We start from the raw sequence: 23550 nt of genomic DNA on the forward strand, positions 1-23550 counted from the left end.
ATAACACAACACTAGTTAAGAAGCAGTGGAGATCTGACAGATATTTCCAAGGACTCTTTGTCTTCCAGTTTGTCTCCGTCTTTCTAATCTTTATTTTTCATGCCTGCCGCATCGTAAGCCACACATACACTCTACTCCTCTTTTTACTTTCATCTGCCTCCCTCACCAGACCCATTGTTCTCCCATTTCTCTTTCTCTCCATCCCTCCCTCAAACAGTTCCTCAGCAACACCTCTCGGGTTAACCTCCAGCTAACCGCTTGGAATCAGCATGGCTACTGCTTCAACAAGTCGGGCCCATGCTGCATCCAAACTTCTGTTTGATCCTACTAAGATAAAAGAGAATGTGTGGTTGTGTTGCCATCCCCTTGGCTTTCATCCACTTGGTTGAAACGAGGCTGAATTCATATATAATTCTGCACCACGTCAGGAGTTCACTGAACTTTACAGGAACTTGGCTGATTTATACAGAATTATTGAAAAACTGCAAAGGACATGTTTGTTTCTTTATAAGCAAGTTTAAAAACTACAAGATGGATTTCCATGAAACTCTGTGAAAGGATCCGGTATACGTCCGGGAATAACTCAGTCAATTGTGGTGCAGATCGGTTTGAGCTGGCAGATCCTGGAGTTGTTTTACCATTTTGACTTTAACATTTTCACAGTTTTTATAAATGGATCTTGATGGAAAACTCAGCCCCATTAAGGGAAGTGATGTCTCTGAGTGTGTTCAATTTGGTGCAGCCTTGGCTCTGCTAAGTACAATTGTAGTTTAGTTATATGTTTGTTTGTTTGTCGGCAGAATTATGTAAAAAGCACTACTCATATTCCCCCCCAACTTGGTGGAAAGATGGGATATTAGAAAAGACAGTACCAATAAAATTTTGCGGCAGATCTTGAAATCTTTAACATTGTGATATAGGGCTTTTTCCCCTCATAATGGAGATTATGATCTCATAACTTGCATTGCTTCCTTGCCTTAGCTACAGGGCTTGTGGATTTATGGATACTGCTGGGCCATGGTGGATGTTTGTGCTCTACTATCCTAACATCTAGAGGAAGTACATCATACTGATTAAAAAATGATTTTAAACAGGAAATCCACCAGGAAATATTTTACCCTGACTCTCTTACATGTCATGTAAAGGATATTTCTTATCATGATGGCGAATCTGCCTTGACCGTTACTATCTTACATCTATTGCATTTTAATTGACTGCAACTGTGCAGAATTTCAAACGAAACCCATAATTTGTGTCTATGTGTGTGTGTGTGTGTGTGGGCGCTGTGTGGGCACTTTGTGTACAGTATATGTGAGAAGGCGACTCACCCAACACCCATTTCATGATCAACATCTCTGTCCAGGAGAACTGGGTGGTCTTGACCCTGAACACCTGCCGTGGGTGGTCTGTGATGGTCTCGTTGGGCAGGTTCTTGACGCCCTCAAAGCGGTCGGAGGCGTTGACGACCAGCAGACCCAGGAAGATGGTGAAAGAGACGGCGTGAGCCACAAACTTCATGAAGGGGCTTCGCAGGATCTGTCCGATCTAGAAGGGAAATAATACCATCATGAGTAGAATAGAATAAAGGAGATGCCAAAGCCGTCTTGTCGCTGCAGTGGATTAAAGGATAGGATGATGAACACATTACAGTTAAATCGGTTAAGCAGTTGTGTTGATGTGTGTTTGCCAACACAACAGCCTGTGGCAGGAAGTCGTACTAAACAAGCATGTTTGACATGTTTTTTGAACAGTTAAAAAAAGTGAGGAGCTGCTGCCAAACTAAACAGTTTATAGTTCCTGAGCGTTTGGTCCTCAGAGATCAAAATTTGAAAAGCACCACTACACAACCATCTTAGCTTGAGAACAGCATCTGCTCCGTGGAGCTGCTTAATCACCAGTCACTTTCACAGAAACACAGTGCCACAGTAACAGGGTGCCAAACCAGCAAGAGTTTGTGCAAATGCACCATATGTGGAGGATGTAAGGAGCGTTAAACATGCCACCACACAGGGACCCTTTCATTATTGCACAAAAACATGGATAGATACACACATACCCACACACACCAAACACAAACACGCACAGACTCACAAACAGGCAGACAATGACACACTTCCAACCCCATACAGATATCTGAGATCCCACCATTCGCTACTCTCTAGACCTGCTGCGTTCAATATTGGCTACCCACAGGATATCTCTACTCTCTGCATGCAGAGTAACACATGAGGTTCAATAGCTGCTCCAATGCCAGTCACTACCAAACCATGTGGGAAGAGGTTGTCTGGTTAATCTCAACCTTGCAAAAAACATTTCTCATCCTCCTCCTGCCACTGGGACGGCTCTCCAAGCTGCTTCACTGAGCCGATCCATTTCACCTCGCAGACTAAATGAGATGGTCAACCTAGATCAGGCCTACCAAACGGGAAGACAGCTAATCCTATGGGTTTCGTTTTTGTATACGCGTGATGGTGACAAGAGCTGATCCTCTCGACTCCTTTGAAATGGTGGCCGCTGGCAGCAGGGTGCATGAAGGCTAAATGAAAGAGGTTTGGTGTGAAATTGAAATCCCAGAAGGCAAGACTGGAGCTGCTCTGTTCTGTGTTATCCTCTAACATATTTTCACCTGGAAGAATCCAAGCTGACATACACTTAGTGGAGACGGACATATGCTCTGAATAATAAAAGTATCTGTGTGACTATGTAGAAATGAAGCTGAAATGACAACACATTATGGGGGTTGTCATTGTCCTGATGTGTTACTTCATTCTCTCTCTCTCACACATACTCTATACCATCTACCATTATTGATTATCTAAATGTCAGCATTCTCTTTCCCTATTTTGTAGGTGATTCAAACTTTGTGACCTTGGTGACAAAGGTTAAATTGATTGTGAGCCTGTCCTGTGGGTATCGATTGCACTTTCTTGGAATTTCTCGTTGTGTCCTGGGTGTGAATGTCCCAAGAGACAAGAGGGGGAAAAAACAACAAACAACAAAGGACAGCGATGCAAGGGAGGAGCCAAAGGACATCTTGGGTGTGAATAATGAAATAATTTAAGCCCCACAACCAGGGCTTGTGAGAGCTTGCATGCAAAGAGAGCTTAGAGCAAATTAAATGGATGACAGACTGCAGTAAAGTTATTAAAGAGAAAATCATTAGCTAGGGGAGCTATGTGTAAAAATGCATAATTGTCAGCCTATCATTGTCAAACTGATGTGATAGCTCGTACAATTACCATAAATAAATAGCCTCTACACAGGGGCTCCGACCTTTTGCCTGTATACGGCCCACAAGACAAAGCAAAAATGAATTACAAAGAAAAGAATCACGAAAGTAATTAACTTTTTTCGAGGATTAAAGAAAATGGTCGACTAATATGTCATTCGGGGAGGTCCCTCCCGGCTCTATGTCTGTCGGGTCACAGCGTGAACGAAACTTCCACGTAGCTGTTACATATCCTCACCGACAAGTACAGTGACTGTCAAGAAAAGAAAAGTAGAAAGGAAAAACAATAAAGAAAAGGCAGTGCGCCTGGTTTGCAGGGGGAAAAAGGGCAAATCTCAAGCTTCATTACAGCTGGAAACATACTGCCAAACTGGATGAGTTGTGAAGACAAAATGCTCAGAGAGATAACACCCTTCGCTGGAGTGTGGAGCAGCTTTCACAAGACTGCTTTCTGGCAGAGACAATGCCATGCGGACAAGGTTCGTGTTGAGCGAGCTAATAGCCGAGAACCTGAAACCACATTTTGAAGGAGGATTTGTGAAGCAGCCTCACTGCTGCTGTGGAGCTGCTTGAACTGGTAAAACTGTCAAAAAGTTTCTGTTTGTGTCAAAGAACTGTCACAGAGTGGAGCACTAATGTGGCAAAAGATATTGGAAAAACCACTGAGGGGCAACCACTTTTTCTCTTTGGCTTGTTATGATACAAGAGACGTAAAAATACCATCCGACCGTTTTGTCAGTGGAATTGGTGTATTTGCAAACCGTGCATGGCCTGACCAAAGAAGGCTGGGATCTGTCTAAGTAAGTTGTTTTGGTCATAAACAAATCTGAACTTTGAAGCATTTTAAAGTTTAAAGGTCTAGCCACAGATGGAGCCAAGGCCTGCTAAAGTTGGCAATTGTCAAAAATATGTGAGTCATCTCAGTCTTGATCTAAATGATATAGATATATGCTGTTTCATCATAAAACAAGATATTCTCTGCACACATTCACTAAAGCATAAATATATAACAAAAACTCAAGCTCAATGTCCCAACCAGCTTCTCAGCTCCCTGCTTTCAAACATGAAATTAAAGTTGTACCAAGTGCAACCAGAAAGGAGAAACATTTTGCATTTCGCACCACTGCAAGAATAAAAGCCTGCTCTGACGTCTGTATATTATGCTTGTAACTTTGTAAAGCTCCTTGAGGCATTTAGCAAGAGGTTTGAGGACATGAAGGGCAAACTAAGAGAGCTGTATATATTATATTCCTTTTAATGTGGAATCTTTGAGCTGCCAAGCAATATCAAGGTCAAATGCTCGTATTACAACCTCTCTCTAATCGAGTCCTTCAAAGTGTATGTACGTCCTGAGGATTTTATTATTCTGAGGAAACGTGTATTGACGTGCATCTCTGGTTGGAACTATTTTCTGCAGTGAACATTTCTTTCAAAACCGACTTTTGCAAAGACGCACGACTGACTCGCACAAACCTGGAAGACTAAAACTGTGAGTATCAGCATCAATACCATCGGACATCAGATGCCTCCCCAATGTGCTTGATAGTTCATAAGTCATTCTTCCTCACGTCTTGCGCTTAATCTCTGTTGAGGAATGAACAGCACGTATCGCACCCACTCAATAAACTTACTGGTGGCCACGAAGTTTACACAGAGTCAACAAATAAAGGAAACAGATTAACAGGACTGGTATATTAAGTTCAGTATTTATTACATTAGCAATTGCCAACTACTCTGCAATATAAGGGAATGGTTTTAATTAACAACTAGTAACAAATACTGACCAACTAATTATATTATCAATAATACACTGCAACAAGTAGATTTTGTCTTGGAAATCTGTTTGCTCTGCTCTGTAAATGTATTCAAATACTAAGACACTGTTCCTTAACAAAAAGCATGGTGCTTGTTCCAGGAGCAGGAGCAGGAGGGGAACCTGACATCCACTCCCAGGCGTGTTTTCTCTTACTCCTTGTTTCATCCTCTTCCTGTCACTCATGTAAAGCTGCAGCATTCTCATAAGCATACCCCCCCCCCCCACACACACACACACACACACATAACACACCATGATTCACCCCTACAAATCAATAAGAGAGAGAAACCATCTACATCAATATTTACATCTCTCGCAGGTCTTTTCTTTTATCTTGAGAGATTTTCAAAGAAAAGTAGATCTCCACGCTGTCTCTGTCCGCGTCCAGTAACTCGCCACTTATCTTTGAGCAACAAAAATATCGATATCTTCTTCGGCTCTCCCAGCTGATATGAAATGTATTATGCTGTGTGGTTGTGATAATGGTGTGTTGTAGTGAACGTTATGAGCTGTAAGACATGAGCATTTGATGAGATGAACAGAACAAAATTGCCTGATTAGCACCGGGTGTATACGAGAGCACTCATCACATCAAAGCTTCCTGGCTGCAGCCTTTGTCTTGATGTATTTTTCTCTTTCGCCCAGACTTTATCTATTTCATTATCAAATCCGTTTAATACACCTTTTTGTCTCGGTTGAATTGCCATCACATCATCATCAACACTGCGTAAACATTCATCTAGTTTCTCAGTTATTAATTTGATTAAGTTGTTTTTGGTTTTCCTTCCTTCTGTCCTGTCCTTTCCTCATCTCAAATGTCTATGTTCACTATTTACCTGGCCTTTTAAAATAATGTACTGCATAATAATTTCAAGAACAAAAACGGTAATAATACACAGTTGCATAGCACTTTCCGGGCTTTTTTATTATTTCTCCACACTGTGACCTTTTTCCCCAAGTTCTTGCAGCTGCATCAGAAATTGGCAGACTGTGACAAGCAGGCTCTTCAGCTAGAGGATTCATAATCAAATGAAATCACACATGTGTATACACGTACAAACACACACACACGCATGCGCACACACACACACACTTACTCATTACCATTAACAGGTGTTTTCCTGACACGGCGAGATCTGAAGCAGCACGTGTCTCGTGATTAAATCCACGTCTGGCTGGTGGAGACGTTTAGTGTCACTGCTCCACATCCTCTCACACAAAATGACTAATTCATTATTAATACCTAACACTCAAAAGCCCTCAACCTTGTTTATGAATCTTAACACAAAGACACACTCACACTCATACACACTGCAGTTGATGAAAAGGTAGAGGGTTATGACGAGCAGTTTGGCATAAGCGCTTGCTCAGCTCCGCTGTATTGTGTCATTTTACAGATTATAATTTGCTTGATGGAGCATTAACTAAACGTGATAAAGTGCCTAGGGGGCCCTATAATCAAATTGCGATCAAACAGTGTTCTGTGAGGTTTTTAGCTACAATCATCATTTCTGTTTCCTGACCACTAGTGGATGGATTGCAATTTAATTTGGTCACAAATTCACCAAATGGCCTTAATGATTTGTTTTTGAGAAAGAGTGTGCGGCAACAGTCTGTGGAGCTGATACAACTGTATCACTCAGAGTCAAAGTTTATGTGAACTTCAATTTGATTTGTATAGATGTATGGAGTCTCTAAATTGTTTTCATCCATCAAACAATGTTCACGGTGTGTAACGTGCCTTTAAACTGCCACGGTCTGCTAAAGGACTATAGACTTCCAGCATTGTTGCCACAATAACAAAACAAAAAGAGAAATGACAAAAACAGCATAAAACACTCCTGCGTGTACTAACTCTGAGTTGGATTAGTGGAGATGATCGGACAAAGAACTGGCGAGTAAAATACATTATGTGTTCATACCTTGCTGCATGGCATGATCCAGTAGGCAATGGCCAGGAAGGGCAAACCTACGGTGACCCCCAGCACTGTCCAGCACTTCACCCCCACGGACTGCTGCCTCAGACCAGGCAGGTTCTCATACCAGATAGTCATGAGCTGCTGCTGGCAGTTGGGATGGGCAACGAACTAGAGAGAGAAAGAGAGAGTGATGGACACAGAGAGAATAAAGGGAAAGGAGACAGAAGAGGAAATGTGAGAGAAAAGAACAGAAAAACAAGAGAGGAGATTCTCATCTAACTTCATGAAACATTCAGGTGGTTCTTCTGCAGAAGCATATTACCACCACGCCAGATAATGGAAGCAAAATATCAGTATCACATTATTATGTGAAAGGTTTTTCATAAGATGTTTTATGTTATAATAAAATAGTATTTATCTTTATGTCTTTTATCTTTCTAACGTGAAGCATTTCATGTTCCTTATGCACCAAGTGGAGGGGCACTACACATTTCTTTGTATCATAATACAATTACAATAAAGGCTTTGTGTTCTATTCTACGTTATATTAGATATAATATATTAAATTGCCATATTTTTGTAGCCTGAAACTTGTGTTGAATGATGACAAATTTGCAGAGAATAGATAAATTGATGAATATGGCTAATTTACATGATCCAATAAAGTCCTCCACCATGCTACATCTCTGTCCACTCCACTGGCTCATGGGCATGCAGTAGATTTGGGTAGAGCGAGAAGGGACATGTCCCTAACAAGTTGTGGCTGAATTGTAACTATATTTACTCTTAAACAACGTTGGCATTCTAACTTCCTCTCTGTGTTACTGGTAATATCTTTGAATGGTTATTGTCATGAAGAATGAAAATTGGTGGGGATGGTGATGAATCTGAAACAGTTTTTATAGTCTATATCTTTTTAATGTCACAAGTGGCTGGATCTTCAGTAGATGTCCCATTTGCATGGCACTGGTTCAGTGTCCACTTAATGAGGTGAAAATGCCTCTTGAGTGAATTAAGACTTCAGGTCATTTCAGAGAAGAAGTGAAGTAGAAGTGCTGAGCTCAGCTAATAATGCTCATGAATCCATCTCCTCTGAAAGTAGATGGACAAATATTTACCATTAAATGCCTCCTCCACCCTGACCATGAGTGGAAGTTGTTGTGATAGAGTTATAACTGCAAGTGTGTCATTAAGCATTACTTATAAAGACAATTAGCCAAAGCTTGTCCAGCTGAGTCAGCAGCAGCAGAATAAACTTTTTCTTTACTCTGAGAAACTATGGTCATTCCTGCTTATGTTGTGTATTTTGTGAATTTCTTTGGTTCTAAGTCCTTTTTCCATTGTTCCACTCAATATGTCCCACATTCATTATGTCTACACTGAAAGATTTAAGTATAACACCACTGAGCATCTATAACGTGTTCATGCTGCACTGGGCACCAATGAAATTAAACTGTATACATGAAGAGAGCTTTTTTTTCTCCTCTTAATGTAAATAACCAAAGTATTTCCAAGTATCTGAATGTGTTGGCTGCTTTTCTATTTGGAGCAAATCGATTGTGCACTCATCACACTCAAACTGCTTTAACCACAACATATTCACAACAGCTGCCACTTGGCTTCAGAAAGAAAGAAATGGCAGATAACTTTGAGAGTTAAGAGCCAATGAGTGTTCACAGACGAAGCACGTTCGCTGGAGAAGGCCTTGCCCGGTGTTCCAGCGTCTGTTGATGATATTTCTCCATGAGAGGACATGATAAATGAGAGCAGCACTGTCTCTGTGGTGAGACAGGAGAGGATGAATGTTGTTGTTCCTTCTGGAGGAAGGATGTGGACGGCAGGGTAATCAATGCTCAGCGGGGGGGGGTAAACTCGTGTCACAATCAAACCATGTTTGTGTATTGTTTATCGGTCGCATCTCAGATCGGACGGACAGATTAATACCTGCTCCTCCCTTTGTTTTTGTTAGCCTATTTGCCCCCCCCCCCATCACTCTTTCACACCTTTCACCAATCAGCCTCAGATATCAGTAATTTCTGAATGACACCATGTACACAGCCCCACCACACACGTAATCGAGTTTCCTACTGGTGTCCATTGAACAGTCCATCAACCCAAAGACCCATAACACACGAACCCTGCCTGCCCCCCCCCTCTGTAATTAGCTCCAATAGAGTATTGGTCATGCTTTTCTGTACAGGATATAAACACAGCTCAAACAGGCTGTGTATTGCCCAACATACACAAACACACACACAAAAACATAACAGCACACTTACATATTGGATTTGATTTGTGTGTGTGTGTGAGGGGGGGGGGGGGGAGTAACGGCAGGGTGAAATGGGGAAAAGGGATTTGGTTTGACATTTAGTAAGAACACCTCTGGGGATTAACTCTCTGACACAGAGGCCAGTTTGTTGTTTACACAGGGCCCTCTGAGGCCACATACACTCAAAGATACGCACGTACTGTACGTGCATATATGCATAAAATGGCTCATAGACACTCCCTCACTCACTTACATACTAACAAACACAAATTTAGTGGTAAAACACTGCAGTAAAACTGTTTTGATACTCCTCTGTGTTAATCTGTGTAAAAAAAAAATTTAAATGATGGGGCATATTGTGCACCTGATTTACATTTGAGGGGGGGATTTAAAACCGGCAATTAAAAACAAGTGCCCATTGCAGTTAATGATTATGAATCATCTGCAACCAACCCAAATAAAACAGCATCTGGATATGAATTCTTTGAAATGTGATTTAATTTGTTGAAGTTTATCTTCCTTCACAGAGATGTCAGCAAGCTGGTATGGATAAAGGATTATATTGATCAAGAGATATTATATCTCAGAAGGACCTTCCTGGATAAACGAAGGATGCAGGAAAAATAAAAAGACTAAACGACTTTTGGCAAGGGGGTGGATATGTGGCTCCTCTGACAAGTTCATATACTCGATTTATTTTAATCAGGTAGTCGGTCAGTGCATATTCAAAACCTATGAGCATCTGTTCATCCTGCATGACAACAGTGCTGAGCTTGGATAACACTGGCATTTTTCAGGCAGGGAGTGTATTCCAACACATGTTCATCAGCATGCATTTGTTGGAAATGTAAGACGAGAGTTATTAGAGCTTGTTAGAGACTAAATGTTACAATATCTCTGCCTGTGATTCTTCCTTATAGCTTCTTGCAATTCATAACTGTTCAGAAAACCTATTTCATGTTGAGTTTAAGACAGATTCTTGTCATGGTCGAGGAAACTGGACTGAGACATGATCACAGTTCATATTTTGGGTCGTTCATTTTCACATAAACTCCAAATGAAATATAACCTCTTATTTTGCCATCTTACCTTTTTGACTTCGTACTTGATGGACAGTTTGATACGACTGAGGCAGGGTCGGTTGTTTGGCCTGGGGGGGCAGTTTTCTACGTCACCGTTCAGAATGGCCTCCACTTCCTCTGTGTTCCGACAAAGGTCCAGCACACCCACCACAAAGTCCTTACATTGCATGGACAGCTTACGGTAGTCATTCTGCAGGAAGAAAATAAGCTTGAGTTAAGAGACAATTTAAACATCAACATCTTGTCTCTTGTCGGCCGATACTGACAATCCAACATCATCCCCCTCTTGTTTTACAGGTCTTCCTAAAAGATTCAGATGGGCTAACAAAGACCTGTCTGTTCAGATCTGACTCCTGTCTGACTTGTAAAATGTCGTCAGTTACCTTTGTGTAAAAATCATTTTATCATTACGAGTAAAGGTGTGATGCTGCAGTGTTGGAGCTCACTGTAAACTTGGACTTTATTGAATAACTGACACACCATTGAGACAGGGTTGGGCGATAAAACGAAAGTAATTATCGCGAAATAGCTTTTCCTTGATAGAAATAGAAGACATGATCGATACAACGTTTTGACGGGCAACACAAACTATTGGGAAGTGTGTGTCCAAAATGGAGATACAAGACAAGAAAAGGTTAGTGCAATCATTTTAAAAGTTAATCTACTCTTACAGGTGATCCAGCTGCAGGCACTCAGACAGTTGCAGAGGGTAACACAACAAAACTGATCAGAGGTGAAGTAACAACAGAGAGCTTTACTGACAGAGAGGACTGGGAGCACAGAGAGTAAATGCACAGGGGAGGCAGCGATAATTGGACACGGGTGAGGCGCATCAGAAGGGGCAGACAATCACATAGCGGGAAAACTACACAAAGACACGAAGCAACACCATTGATATCAAAATAAATCAAGGATTAAGAGTCCTCTCAGAGGGGTAGATCAGTCCACAATAGACAGTAATTGTCCTCCAAAGAGACCAAGAAGTTCAAAAATCGAAAAGTTGTTGAAGAAAATTAACGAAACACAGAAAGCTTGTGCATTCATTCAAGGAACATCATTTTCTTCCTATTGGAGGCAACAAAAGAACACCGTGGATTTAACAGGGAAATAGTGGAGATACTGGCAAACAATATTTGCATAACAGTGGATGGAAAAACTGATTGGCAATTTATTCTATAAACATTTTGAGAACTCTAAAAAGCTGGACGCTCATAACAGTTGTGAATTTATTTCAACTGAAAAACATGGTGGCAAACAGCCTTCTTTGGTTTAATGAAGCAACTTACATTTACACTTCGAACAAATGTCAAAACTATCAAAAATGAAATGCTGTTGTTTGTAAGCTACTGACACATCAGGGCGAAGAGTTTGCAGCTTTCTATTTTAATTCTATTATCTTCCTGTGAGCCAGCGAGTGGATAGTTCCCTCAGTTTATTATCAACTGAAATGAAACATTATTGAAACATAAAACTTGATTGTCTTAGTGCAGCGGAGCTAATGCTGCAGCTGCACTCCACAGATTATGAAGAAAATTGGATTTTTAGAGAACTACAAATAAATACACCTCAGCCCCCGAAGTCCAAACATGTTTTACTTGTCTCTACAACATCACAACTTCTGGGCACAAGCCAGAAAAGATATTCTGTTTCAATGGGTTCCTTCTACATTATGTGTCCTATTGAGCCAAAGGCAAATGCAAAAATTGAATTGAGCTTTTACAACTGGATCCAATGTTGAATATAATTTCATTAACCTTACTGCAACGCACAATTCCCATCAGGCCTCTCAACCCTTTTCACCTCCTGCTCCCATACAAAGTGCTGTGGTTTCAACCCCCAAATCCATTCATCTTCCAACCTTCTCTCCTCCCAACACCACTTCCCCTCGCTCTCCTTCCTTGATGTGTTCCTCCTCAACAGTTGGTTCGAGTGGGGAAGCAGACGGCGGCTTCTGGAAGGTTTAGTGTCCCTAAGGAATGATTCTCATTACGCATTCACCGCCTTGTTTGTACTGAGTTTAAACATACCATTGAAATGTGTTGTTAATGCCCACTTTCACCAAAAACAACAGCCAGTTCCAAGTTGTCTTGGAACATATGTTCCGCTTGACGCAGTTATGATATAGTATGTGTGTTGAGTCTGTGAAGCACCCACTGACCAGGAAAAAAATCGACTATCCTCCAGACCTTGGACAGTGACTTGAATATGAATTGGGAGCATCAGTTTTGTGATGGTGCTTCTCGGCACTGCATTTTACGTCTTAACATTTTAAAATCAGGCCCCTCAGGCTTAGATTTCTCACATAAAAAAAAAAAACTTGCACAAAACCGCACGTTGGATGAGTTGAGTCAAAAGGCCTATCATTATCTGCAAATTACAAAGCAAAACATGGATATAAAACGAGGGTGGCATGCACCTAACGCCCCTTTGGGTTGAGGAAGGGAAGAGGGTCATTTGGTGTATTTTACCTTTTGGCTGCTGTTGGAAAGAAATCAATTACAATCTTGGAAACGTGGTGAGGTAGGGCCTCTGGGTAGAACAGGTGCAAGAGAGCTTTCCTAATCAATGATATTTGCATATACTAACATCAGGAACACATGCAGGCAGAAACCACTCCCTTACAGCATATGGGAAAATCCAATCATAACTCAATGTATGAGGTTTTCACCTCAGGCGCTGAGATGAAGTAAAAGGGAACAATACGGTGAGAGGGAAAATGGCGACAGCGATGTGAAGCAGAGTGAGGAATGTTTCAGATGAGTGGACTGAAGGGGACACGAGCCAAGTCTTAAATAAGAAAGTGGGAGGAATGTAAGGAGGGATGAGAAGAAGAAGAAAAGAGAAAGAGATAATTTATACAGCACTTCAGTGGACATATACCATCACCCGTTCAGCTCTTTTTCACTTTCTCTTCGTGCCTATCCCTTAGAGATGAGTATTAGATCAACTAAATTTAATAAAATAAGCTTAAGAAGAGTGAAAAAAATTAGATTAAAAAAATTAGATTAAAGAAATTAAAGGACACCCCCTTTGCTTTACTTTCTCTCTTCCTGTCTTACCCAAGGGTATGTGGAGGGTGAGCACGTCTGTGTCCAGAGGCTCTTAAGAGAGACTGATGGGCTGTCTTCAGTGGTAAGCTGTTTTTAGATGAATGTTGGGCCGTTAGGGGCGGTTTCATGTACGTTTAGCCGTCCCCTAATAAACATCCATTATGCAGCACTAGCAGCACTCCAATATGATAATAACCATGATAATCAGAATAAAGATGGGGGATCTGGACAGGCAGTCTGACAGCTCTGACGAGCCTAATCTATTCTGAACTTGTAGACAAACCCACCAGACCAAAAATCTTCCCCAAGTCCCCAGATTAAAATGACGAATTGATATCAAAATAACAGCCTGTGGAGCTCCTGCCCTTGACATTAATAAGCACTGTCATGCCATCTGTGTCAGACACCCAATCTAAAATCATCACCAAAAGGAATTCGATCTTCTGGATTTAAAACTTAACGAGTTGCCAACATCTGTCATTGATAATATATTACCTCTTACTGGTCCTGCTTTCACACTGGAGACATTAAGACCAATAAATCTGTCAACATCTATAGCTCAACCTTTACAGCATCCTGGAAGAGCACTTCGTGAGTACTGTCTTTTCTGTCAACTTGTATCTAAACTTGTTTGGCAAAAATCGTACAAATCATTGGTTTATACAGCCTATAACTTCACCCCCTTATCGACTCTCACACACTGCAGTTTGGTTTTCAGTTGAGCCACAGCTGCAGTTTCAATCCCCGATGCCATTGTTTCCGCTCTTAATCGACCTCTCGAAACTGTACGATACCAATGATGGTAAAATCGAAATCCAATAGGTCCATATAATGGAACCATTCGTAAGTGGTTTCATTTTAGAGGAGAATTCAGACAGTTGTTGTTGATGGTCGAGCAATCAGATATGGGTTGCCACAGGGGTATGTGCTAGGTCTGCTGCTTTGTAAATTATATGTGAATAACATAGTTGTCTGTTTTTGATTGATGTTCTATTTTATCTGCCCCGGGCCAGGCGCTGGCTCCAGCACAACACAGCCTTTGTTGAATTTCATTAGCTACTAGTTTTAAGTTAATAAATATACAGAACACACAATTATGGTTTCCATCACCTCCAGCCGATTGGATTCTGTAGATGGGTAAAGCCACATAATGAAGAGGGGAGAAATCTATAACAATGACCACAGGTTCATATGTGTGACTGTGTGTCTATCATCAATTGTTGTGCTTGGGAATTTTTTGAGTAGTGGCAGCTGTTTAATTCAGTAAACCAAAGCCATATTGGAACATTTGCGTCATAACTTGAATAATTGGCTTCTTGAATCTAAAAGGGTAGAGCACATATGTCAGCTACACAGTGTCTAAACAATCTTACTCAATGCTCAGACTTCTTTTAGTCATTTTATATGGGCTTAGGTTTCTTGAAATTATAAGTGGCATTAAAGAAACAGTTCAACTTTATTTGCTCTCTTGCATGAGAAGATCTATATTCCTCTCATGTCAAGTTGTGTATATGATGCCACAGCCAGAAGCCTCCCCTGGTTACCTGGCAAGCTATGAAGTGACAACGAGAGAGGATCAGGGAGTTACTGTCACCTGCCAAGAAATAGTTGAGCATATAATCCTGCTTAAAACCCCAAAACTGTCATTTTTAAAACCAGGTTTTTACAAAGATTATCATATTAATTTGTGAACTTTAGAAGGTTGGCTCCTTGTTTCCCATAGCTGTTTCCAATCGAGATAAGCTTGTATGCTTCTGGCTGCAGCGGTAGGCTTACTGTACAGAGGTTAAAGTAGTATCAGCCCTCTTATGCTCAGAAAGTACAGGTGATAATAAGTGAATTTCCCAAAATGATCAAGTATTATTTCCAGGAAAACAACTGTAAACAAATATTATTAGAGACCTGCAGAACTGATCAAGTACTGATATGATCTAACAGACACGCACCCATAGTCTTTAATTAGATGGTCTCAGTACATCAGGAATCTTGGCCCCAAAAATATCATGAAAACAATGGTAATAATTGTACTGAGGATTATGGGACAAGATTTGGATATCTGTGTTTGAAATGTGCACTGATCCTTGTTGCATATTTAAAACTGGCATCACTGCTGAAGACTGCTTATCATTTTTATGCTTTTGAAAATCTTCAGTGTCAGCAAGGTTTCATTAATTGCCTTGCAAGTATTGTTGGATTTGTTTAGATGCCACATACATTCTCAGTGACAGGAAGCCTCCACCCATGCCCTGACTTTCATTCCCCAGATTTGATTTTCCCACATGAAATAGAACAGTGTGAGGCTATTATAACACTGTTTTAACAATATTTGATGTTTTAGTGTAATGAGAGGATGACGCAGAGAGGGATAGGGAGACAGAGGGGTGATAATGACATGGTAATGAGACAGATGAGCTCCAACACAACTCTGGTCCCTCAGGTGAGCCCTTCTCATTAACTTGTCTGGAGACAGGGAACGGAATGACAAGCAGAAAAGCTGAATGACGAACACAAAGGTGGCAGAAAGAGGGAGGAAAGGACAGATAGAAACAAATAGGATTAGGAAAATAATGCAGCAACACGTGGGAAGACAAAGGGGGGGAAATGAGCAAAGAGACGGATATTGTAATGTTATCAGACCATTGTTTCTTACTGGTTCAAAAACATGATTATACTTTCTACTGTAATGATCTGAACTATAAACATAATGCAATGACAAAGAAACCCGCTAATTTTCTATAAATATTCATTAAAATTAAATCACTGGACTTGAATGCACTTTACACTGATCAGTAAATGTAATGTAAAAACTGTTAAGAGAAGGACAATAATGATAGAAAACAATAGACTATAGATGACTAATTTAACAGTTTTAGACATTATTATTATTCAATTTTTAGTCTTTCTTTTGGATGTAAGAACAAGGGATGTCCATATAATCATTGCCACAAACAAAAACAAAGCAGTGTGGACAGATAAATACAAAGGTTGTGGTGTAGACTTATCCAAAAATAAAGTCCATGTTCACTCTTTGAATTAATAATAATAATAATAATAAAATGTATTTGTAAAGTACTTTTCTAAACATGGTTCAAAAGTGCTTCCCAAAATACATGACAAAGAAAACGGAATGACTAAAAGATATAATTAATTAAGCACAGTAAATCTGTGTTTTCGACTTATCTTTCATAGTTCAATTGTCCCTCCCTTATCTAATATGGCTGATTATTAACTATTTAAGTGTTGAGGGAATTTCAGCAAAATCGTGTTGTGATAGGAGTGCAGTATCCTCTATATATCCTCAATGAAGCCAACTGAGGTGGAACCCAGATTTAATTTCAGATTTTTAAACCGCAGATATGGAATTTTAGCCACAGATACAAAGATGGTGGTTTGTGTGTGTGTTTTTTCTCTGTGTGTGTTTGTGTGTGTGGGGGTGTGTGTGTGTGTGTTTGTTTGTTATGGGGTGTGTAACTATTATACGTCAAACCCCAGCCACTTCAAACAAAATCAATAACTATTACACACATGAGCAACTAAAATTAATCGTCACACGCACACAAGGAACCCACAAACACCCAATCTTATTGTTTTTTTCACAGCCGGCATTATGATGGAAGCAGGTTTCGATTGAGCGGCTGCAGTATATGGTATGCAATCGTTTTTCTCCAAAGAAGTGCACCAAAATCTCATATTTTCCATCAAGTGTCCCAATGCACAATTCTTATTTCACCACAACCCGAGGAAAGATTGCCTCGGTAAATGGTATTTCAGGAGAATAATAAAAAGCTGGAAGCATGCTGAGAGATCCATTCAAGACGAGAGTCTAGTGACTCAGTTAAAATATTGGCAGCAATCAGTTGGAACGTTGGCAAAGATGGATTGACATTTTCATTAAGTTCTATTTCCCTAGTCAGCATTAAACTCAGACAAAAAGAAGAAATATCTGGAAATATGTACAGAAAGATGCAGAGACCCCCTCACCTTGAACTCTGTCTCGATGTTGGCCAGTCTTTCCAGTTCATTGCTGAGCTCGAGAGCAGTCAGCACAGGGTCTTCACTGCTGAGCGACAGGTAAGCTGCACTGGCGAGGCCTTTGTAAGCATTCATCCTGGAGCGCGAGTGACTGAACGAGTCCTGCTTCTGTTTATCAAAACATTCTGAGCACTTACAGAAGTAGTCATGTGGCCTTTCTATGCGGGCCCCCTTCATCAGAAGGATGTGGACGATCTCGTACTCCTGGCAGTGAGCAGCCAGGATGACGGGGGTGACATCGTGCGAAAAACGCGTCCCATCCTCGTCGTAAGCATAAAAGTCATCATCACGCATCTCCTGCTCCAGGGGGCTCAGAGCCAGCCGGAGACCTCCGCCGAAAGCAGGGTGGGCAAGAATGGCTTCGACGATTCGAACATAACCCTTGGAGATGGCCAAAAGCAGGCCGTCCCCGATCCGAGCCAGCCCGTCCTTCTTTAACAGCAACTCGGTCACTTCTAGGTGCTCGTTGCCCACTGCCAGCTGCAAAGCATTCTGGCCCATGTAGTCAACACAATTGAAGTTAAGCGTTTTGGATTCTTCCAGCATTTTGCGGACCACAGGAATGTTTCCGTATTCAGCAGCCTCTAGAAAACGTTCTTCCTCCGCGGTGAGGGGTGAGCCACGTTCATTGAACATGTAGGCCGGGCCTCGTATTGCTTGGCGACGCCCCTTCTCCCTCACCGTAGTGTGGCGGCGATGCATGGCTTCCACCCTGGTAGTGACATGAGGCAAAAGAAGGATTAATTGATGGAGATGGAGAAGGCTAAGAAATGCACTTGAGAATAAATACAAGGGCAGATGAAAAAGTAAGTGATGGAGGACAGGGGGCAAGACAGTTTCATTAGTTTCATGTGTGACAAGGCAAACAAACTCGTTAGTGGCCCACAGGAAGCAGTGCTTACCACAGACTTCCCCTCTGACCTCAGAGACAGCTCCACCAACACATCTCTCATATACATGTGTCAATTTTCAGATCTTTCCAGATCAATGAATCAATACGGGGGTCAAAGCTCACTGCGGGGGCCATCTCAGGTCAACAGCTCTGATTGGCTAGGGAGAGATGAACCGTCACCTTTAATTGCTCTGGCATGACAAACGCACACTTTTAGTCAGTGGTCATAAAAGAGTCTTCTTGTGCAATGGTTGGATCTGTCTTCATCTATCATTGCATACCAGACAAAGACATGCACATGCATCTCTTACTATGTACAATATGTCGTCATTTGATTTTTCTTCACGAGTGGAGCCCTATTTTTACAGCCCATCACGTCCCAGCAGGACAGAGAAGGTAAACATCTTCTGCACCAATAGGGACTTGTAAAATATAACTAGCTGCCGCTTCCTCAAAGCCCCTGGCAATCACAGCTGTTACTGCAAAAAACATTCATTTAGAAACACAAAGGCCCCTCTTGATGTCTGCATCTGCTGCCTGGTCTGGCTTTCTGACCCCCACAATACAAAAAAGGCTTGATTTTTCTCCAAAACTGGAAAACTTAAATGACAATGTGGGTGCAGAGCAAAAGTGCTGGGTTTGAGTGAGCTCTGGAAGACAAGCAGGAGTCTTGGTGTTGGTGGAAAGGCCCTGAATTTAATTCCCAACAATGCAATAACCAATTCAAACTGGCTGATTCAATTCATAAAATGCTATCAAACGAATCAGACTCTTGCTGAGTGGACTAAAAGGGATCAAAGCTTATTGCCAAATTGGATAACTTTAGAATAATAATTGGTTATTTTGTCCATACAAAAGACGGCCCAAAGGTTCGCAATGTAATTCTGCACTTTTCTGTCATTTAAATTGGTGCAGTGTTCTCACACACAACAGGAGGTCCAATCTCAAAATAAAACCTGCCCTCAAAATAGAAAAACAGGTGAGGTAATTTATAATTCAGGCTATTTTTTGCATTTGTGGGTGTGTGTGTGGGTGTGTGTGTATAGAAGGCTGAACATTGGACATTGAATCGAAAAGATTAAAATGGAAACCTGTTCACAGTGAGAATATTCCCTGGTGTTATTGTGGAATCGAGACGATTAAGAAACCCCTCTAGTAGAGTGTGAATCAGTGTGCAAGGTTGAGAGAGAGAGAGAGAGAGAGAGAGAGAGAGAGAGAGAGAGAGAGAGAAGAGAGAGAGAGAGAGAGAGAGAGAGAGAGAGAGAGAGAGAGAGAGAGAGAGAGAGAGAGAGAGAGAGAGAGAGAGAGAGAGTATGTTTGTAAGTCTGCTATTAGAAGGTTTGTGGCTCTTGATTTTCAATCTACACAATCAGCTGTGTTTGCCTTTGGCTGCCAATCAATGGTATATCTCAACTTCTCTCACACACACACACACACACACACACACACACATACACACAGTTTGTGTAAGCAAAGCATCTTTGTAAGCATCTGAAGGATTTGTTATAAATGAGGGGACAGTCTGGCTGCCAGCCCATTTAGATAACCATATAGTCTGGTAATAAATTGCCATGTCCCATCTCCCTCTATCTTCCTCTTCATCCATCTCTGACTGTTTGTGATTCTGATTTGAAATGGAATTTACCCACATCATTTCTGTGAGGAATTACAGTCACAGCGACAGGAGGAAGGAGACACAATGGAGATGGATAGATAGAGATTTGTGTGAGTGGGAGAAAGAGAGACAACGTGATGGCCTAGAAGAAATATGAATGAGAGAGGGAGTGGTTGTGTATTTGTATGTCTGCTTGTATAGCGTGAGTGATTTTCTATCACACAGGACACACAAACCTAAGGACTCATAACATTATCATTGTTGCACCAGACTTTATGTCCCATACGGATGTAGAAGAACACTATATGTCAAGCAGCAGGTAGAATAGCCACAACTACAAAATACAGCTACACCACAATCCATCCCATCCCACTAGAGTCTTTTCTCCTGTGTCTTGACTCTAAGTCCAGTATTGACCCGCATTTAACCCTTCCTAAAAACATGACAAAATATATCTGGGCCTTTCGTTTGCTATGATTGACTGACTTTGATAACCATGGGTTTACTTCTACACTGAGCAAGTAGCGTTCCAGCTTGTAATAAGGAGGTTTGGATTCACACTGACTGGATGAGAATGAGTCACTTAAGCTGCGATGTATGTAGAGATAGCTCTTCTCACATTTCCTTTATATATACTGTTAATTAATTATTTGAAGCATTTTACTATGATATATGAACCATTATTAAGTCCCTGAACCACACTGCTGCAGTTGTTGCTCAGTTCACAGAGCTCTCGTGCTCTTGATGGTGGATCCAAATCAGAGGCTGCTGCAAATCAGTCAGAGAGCCTGTCTGAGGGAGCGGCTCCTTCTCCTATTAATAACAAAACTGTCAGAAAAAGGTGAAGGCATCTTGAATCACTGCTATACTGGTGATTCTACAATTTGATCTCCAACACACTGTTGCAGAATCCTTCCTTTATCCAGCCAAGGTTCATAAGCCATGGTTCTTTATCATGAGGTACATGCATGCGTACAGTGTGAAAAATAATCTTGTTGAGAGAGGCCGCTCCGCTAAGAAACACAAAGGTGGTCCTACCTCAGTGCACTGAGTTAGGTGAGTTCCATTTGTGTTGAGGTGCTTTGGAGAACCACAATGTCTGACACACAATCGGCTACTTGTACAATGTAAATGGGATATCAACCCCTGCAGGACAATGCACTGATTCTATTGTCAATCTGAAATCAAATGGCATGCTGCGGATGGAGAAATTTTCATCTTTAGGCTGAAATAGGTGCGATAATAATTTCATTCCATTCAATTCATTCATGTTTTTGTTACTTATTACTCCAGATGAACTGAAAATGTAATGAAAATGTAAACAAAATACTCAGAATATTCTGAATATCCCATTAAATCTGTAAGTTTACTTTTCCACTGCTGTAATTTGCAATCTGTTTAATCACTCAAACAGATGAGGCTATTTACTGGTGAACCTGACAAAAGAACAGTGGAAGAATCAAATTTGGAGGATAACGAGTGAAAGACATGTTTTGCCTGAGCGGGAATATTTACAGAGCAGACTAATGAGTAAGTACTTTATCAGTGTGCAGGCAAAGGCAGAATGCTTGAAAGACATACACTCTGAACTCTCCCTCTTTATCCAGTCCACACACACATTCAGACACTGTCAAGCAGTAAATTGCCAATTTTTAAGATCAAAGCTTTAGATGCTCACCATATCTCGCTGTTAATGAGAAACAGGCACGTTCACCCTCTCTTACCCCCTCTTTCACACAGGCCCAGCATTTAGCCTGGTCAGGCTTCACTGAGAGCACATGCTGCTTTTCCATACAAAGCTCAACGCTGGTGTATCAAAGAGACAGACTAGGGAACATCAAAGCCCCAGCACTGAGGCCTGCCATTCTCAATATCTGATAGTTACCGCTGAGCGGCCATTGCTACATGCATTTCCATTGTGTCCAAGTGTCGTAATTTATGTCTGATTTTGTCTCTAAGGGATGTTTCCTGCAATGGGCTGCCTTCACCAAATTAACAGTGAGCACTTATCTCATATAAGAGATTACGTAGGGAAAAAATGGCTGAGAGATTCCCAGTGAGGGATTTTCTGAATGGCTTTGTGTGTGTGTGTGATGAGTCTGCCATTGTGGGGATGTACTATGCAAGCTGGTTTCCTCGCTAACACACAAAAAACAGATACACAATCCCTGTTGAGTCCTGCTAATGCGTTCATGCACCAGAACCAATCAGAAGGCTGCCTCTCCCCACAATGAGGGCATGGGGGCTGTAGTAGCAAACCCCTGAAGACACGTTAATTTATTCAGGCTGGCACACCTGAACAGAAGGACAAGGGGAAAATCCCCTCAGACAAACTAAACACAACATTCATGATACAAATATCACATGTTATAACTTATGATAGACAATTATGATACACATATTGAATTTAATTTAATTTATGACTCGGTTAATGTCAATGTGTCTCATATGAAAGCTCCAAGCGAGGGTCACCAGTACAGTTCCATCACTGGTAGAAAGGCGAATAGTCCAGTGAATGGCTCAGGAAAAACCCTGCTTGCTTTACCCTCCTCTCTCCAAAAGTGGCCTCTACTTGTTGACATCCCAGGTGGATTATTTGCTCCTGATTCTTTCCACCCGCAGAGCAGTTTTTTCAATTTCCCAAGTGCAATGGCCTATTTGCACAACTGCACATTGCGGAACGACACGCACCACACAAGGCCGAGGAGCAGCCACTTTACTGGGGATGTTTCTGTGTTGGTGAATGAAAGTTATGATAGAAAGGAGGACTCACGTTGGCCGGCTCTCGGAGTTGAACTCGGTTTCTATGTGCTCCACTATGTGATGGTTCCCGTGGTCCGGCGGCTCCGGCGGCTCCGGGCCCCGGTGGGGTCTCGGTCCGCGGTGCTGCAGGCGCTCAGCGGTCGCCGCGCCTCGTCCTCTCCACTTGGGAACGGGGTCATCGTGGCGGTCGTACACCGCGTCCACCGGCACATCCTGCCGCGAAGGGAAAGGTGAGCCGGAATCCCCGGTGCGCTCGCGGAACTTTGGCGGCGAAAAACGCGCGGAGTCCTCGGGGTCCCGGTCCTGTGGAGAGGGGTGAAGACACTCCGGGGAGGCGAGGTACGGCGGGTCCGTGTCGTCCAGCAGCGGGGAGGCGGAGGAGAAGAAGTCCAGGGGCCGCTGAGAGGACGGAGACCCGCGGGGGAGACACACGGACGGGGATGGAGACTCGGAGAGGTGCGCTCTCTCGCCGCCGTCGCTTTCTTCTCCCTCGTCAGACATGGCGAGAGTTCGACAACAACATACACTTGGAGCTATCCGCCGCTAAGTGGCCGACATTTAACGATGTTTGTCAAAGTTTCAGCCGCACAAGTTTCTCCCGACGTGCCGAGCCTCCACCTTCTCACCAGCGTGCCCGCGCCAATTAGAGAGCAGAGCGTGTGCGCGCCGAGGGAGCCAGCCCTCCACAAAATGGAAGGGAACGTGCAGGTGGCAGCAGCATCACAAAACAGCTCAACTTACACACTGCACATACTTACAAGGGAATATTTGTTATATTAACCCTTGTTACAGGTTAAGACGTCTAACTCTGATATTCCCATATATTTAAAATGCTCCTGTACTTTTAAAATGGGCTTTAATGCGCAGCTCACACTTTTTAGCT

At 41.9% G+C, this 23550-nt stretch overlaps 1 protein-coding gene across 6 annotated transcripts in view; it reads right to left on the minus strand.

Moving 5' to 3' along the window:
- trpc7b (transient receptor potential cation channel, subfamily C, member 7b) overlaps positions 1 to 23168 on the minus strand; it is a 43096-nt gene extending 19928 nt beyond the window's left edge. For 4 of the 6 annotated variants that reach the window (XM_062393144.1, XM_062393143.1, XM_062393142.1 and 1 more), the window contains exons 1-4: positions 17347 to 18099; positions 10323 to 10505; positions 6968 to 7132; positions 1329 to 1545 (exon numbers count right to left, since the gene is read on the minus strand). In XM_062393144.1, coding sequence (XP_062249128.1) covers positions 1329 to 1545; positions 6968 to 7132; positions 10323 to 10505; positions 17347 to 18099 — 1318 coding nt within the window. Of the gene's footprint in view, positions 1 to 1328; positions 1546 to 6967; positions 7133 to 10322; positions 10506 to 17346; positions 18110 to 22677 lie in introns of those variants that run through there. The other 2 variants (XM_062393139.1, XM_062393140.1) reach the window with 1 other exon arrangement.
- Positions 23169 to 23550: the final 382 nt, after the last annotated feature.

This window comes from Platichthys flesus, chromosome 8 (genome assembly GCF_949316205.1).
Source record: "Platichthys flesus chromosome 8, fPlaFle2.1, whole genome shotgun sequence".
NCBI classification, from domain to species: domain Eukaryota; kingdom Metazoa; phylum Chordata; class Actinopteri; order Pleuronectiformes; family Pleuronectidae; genus Platichthys; species Platichthys flesus.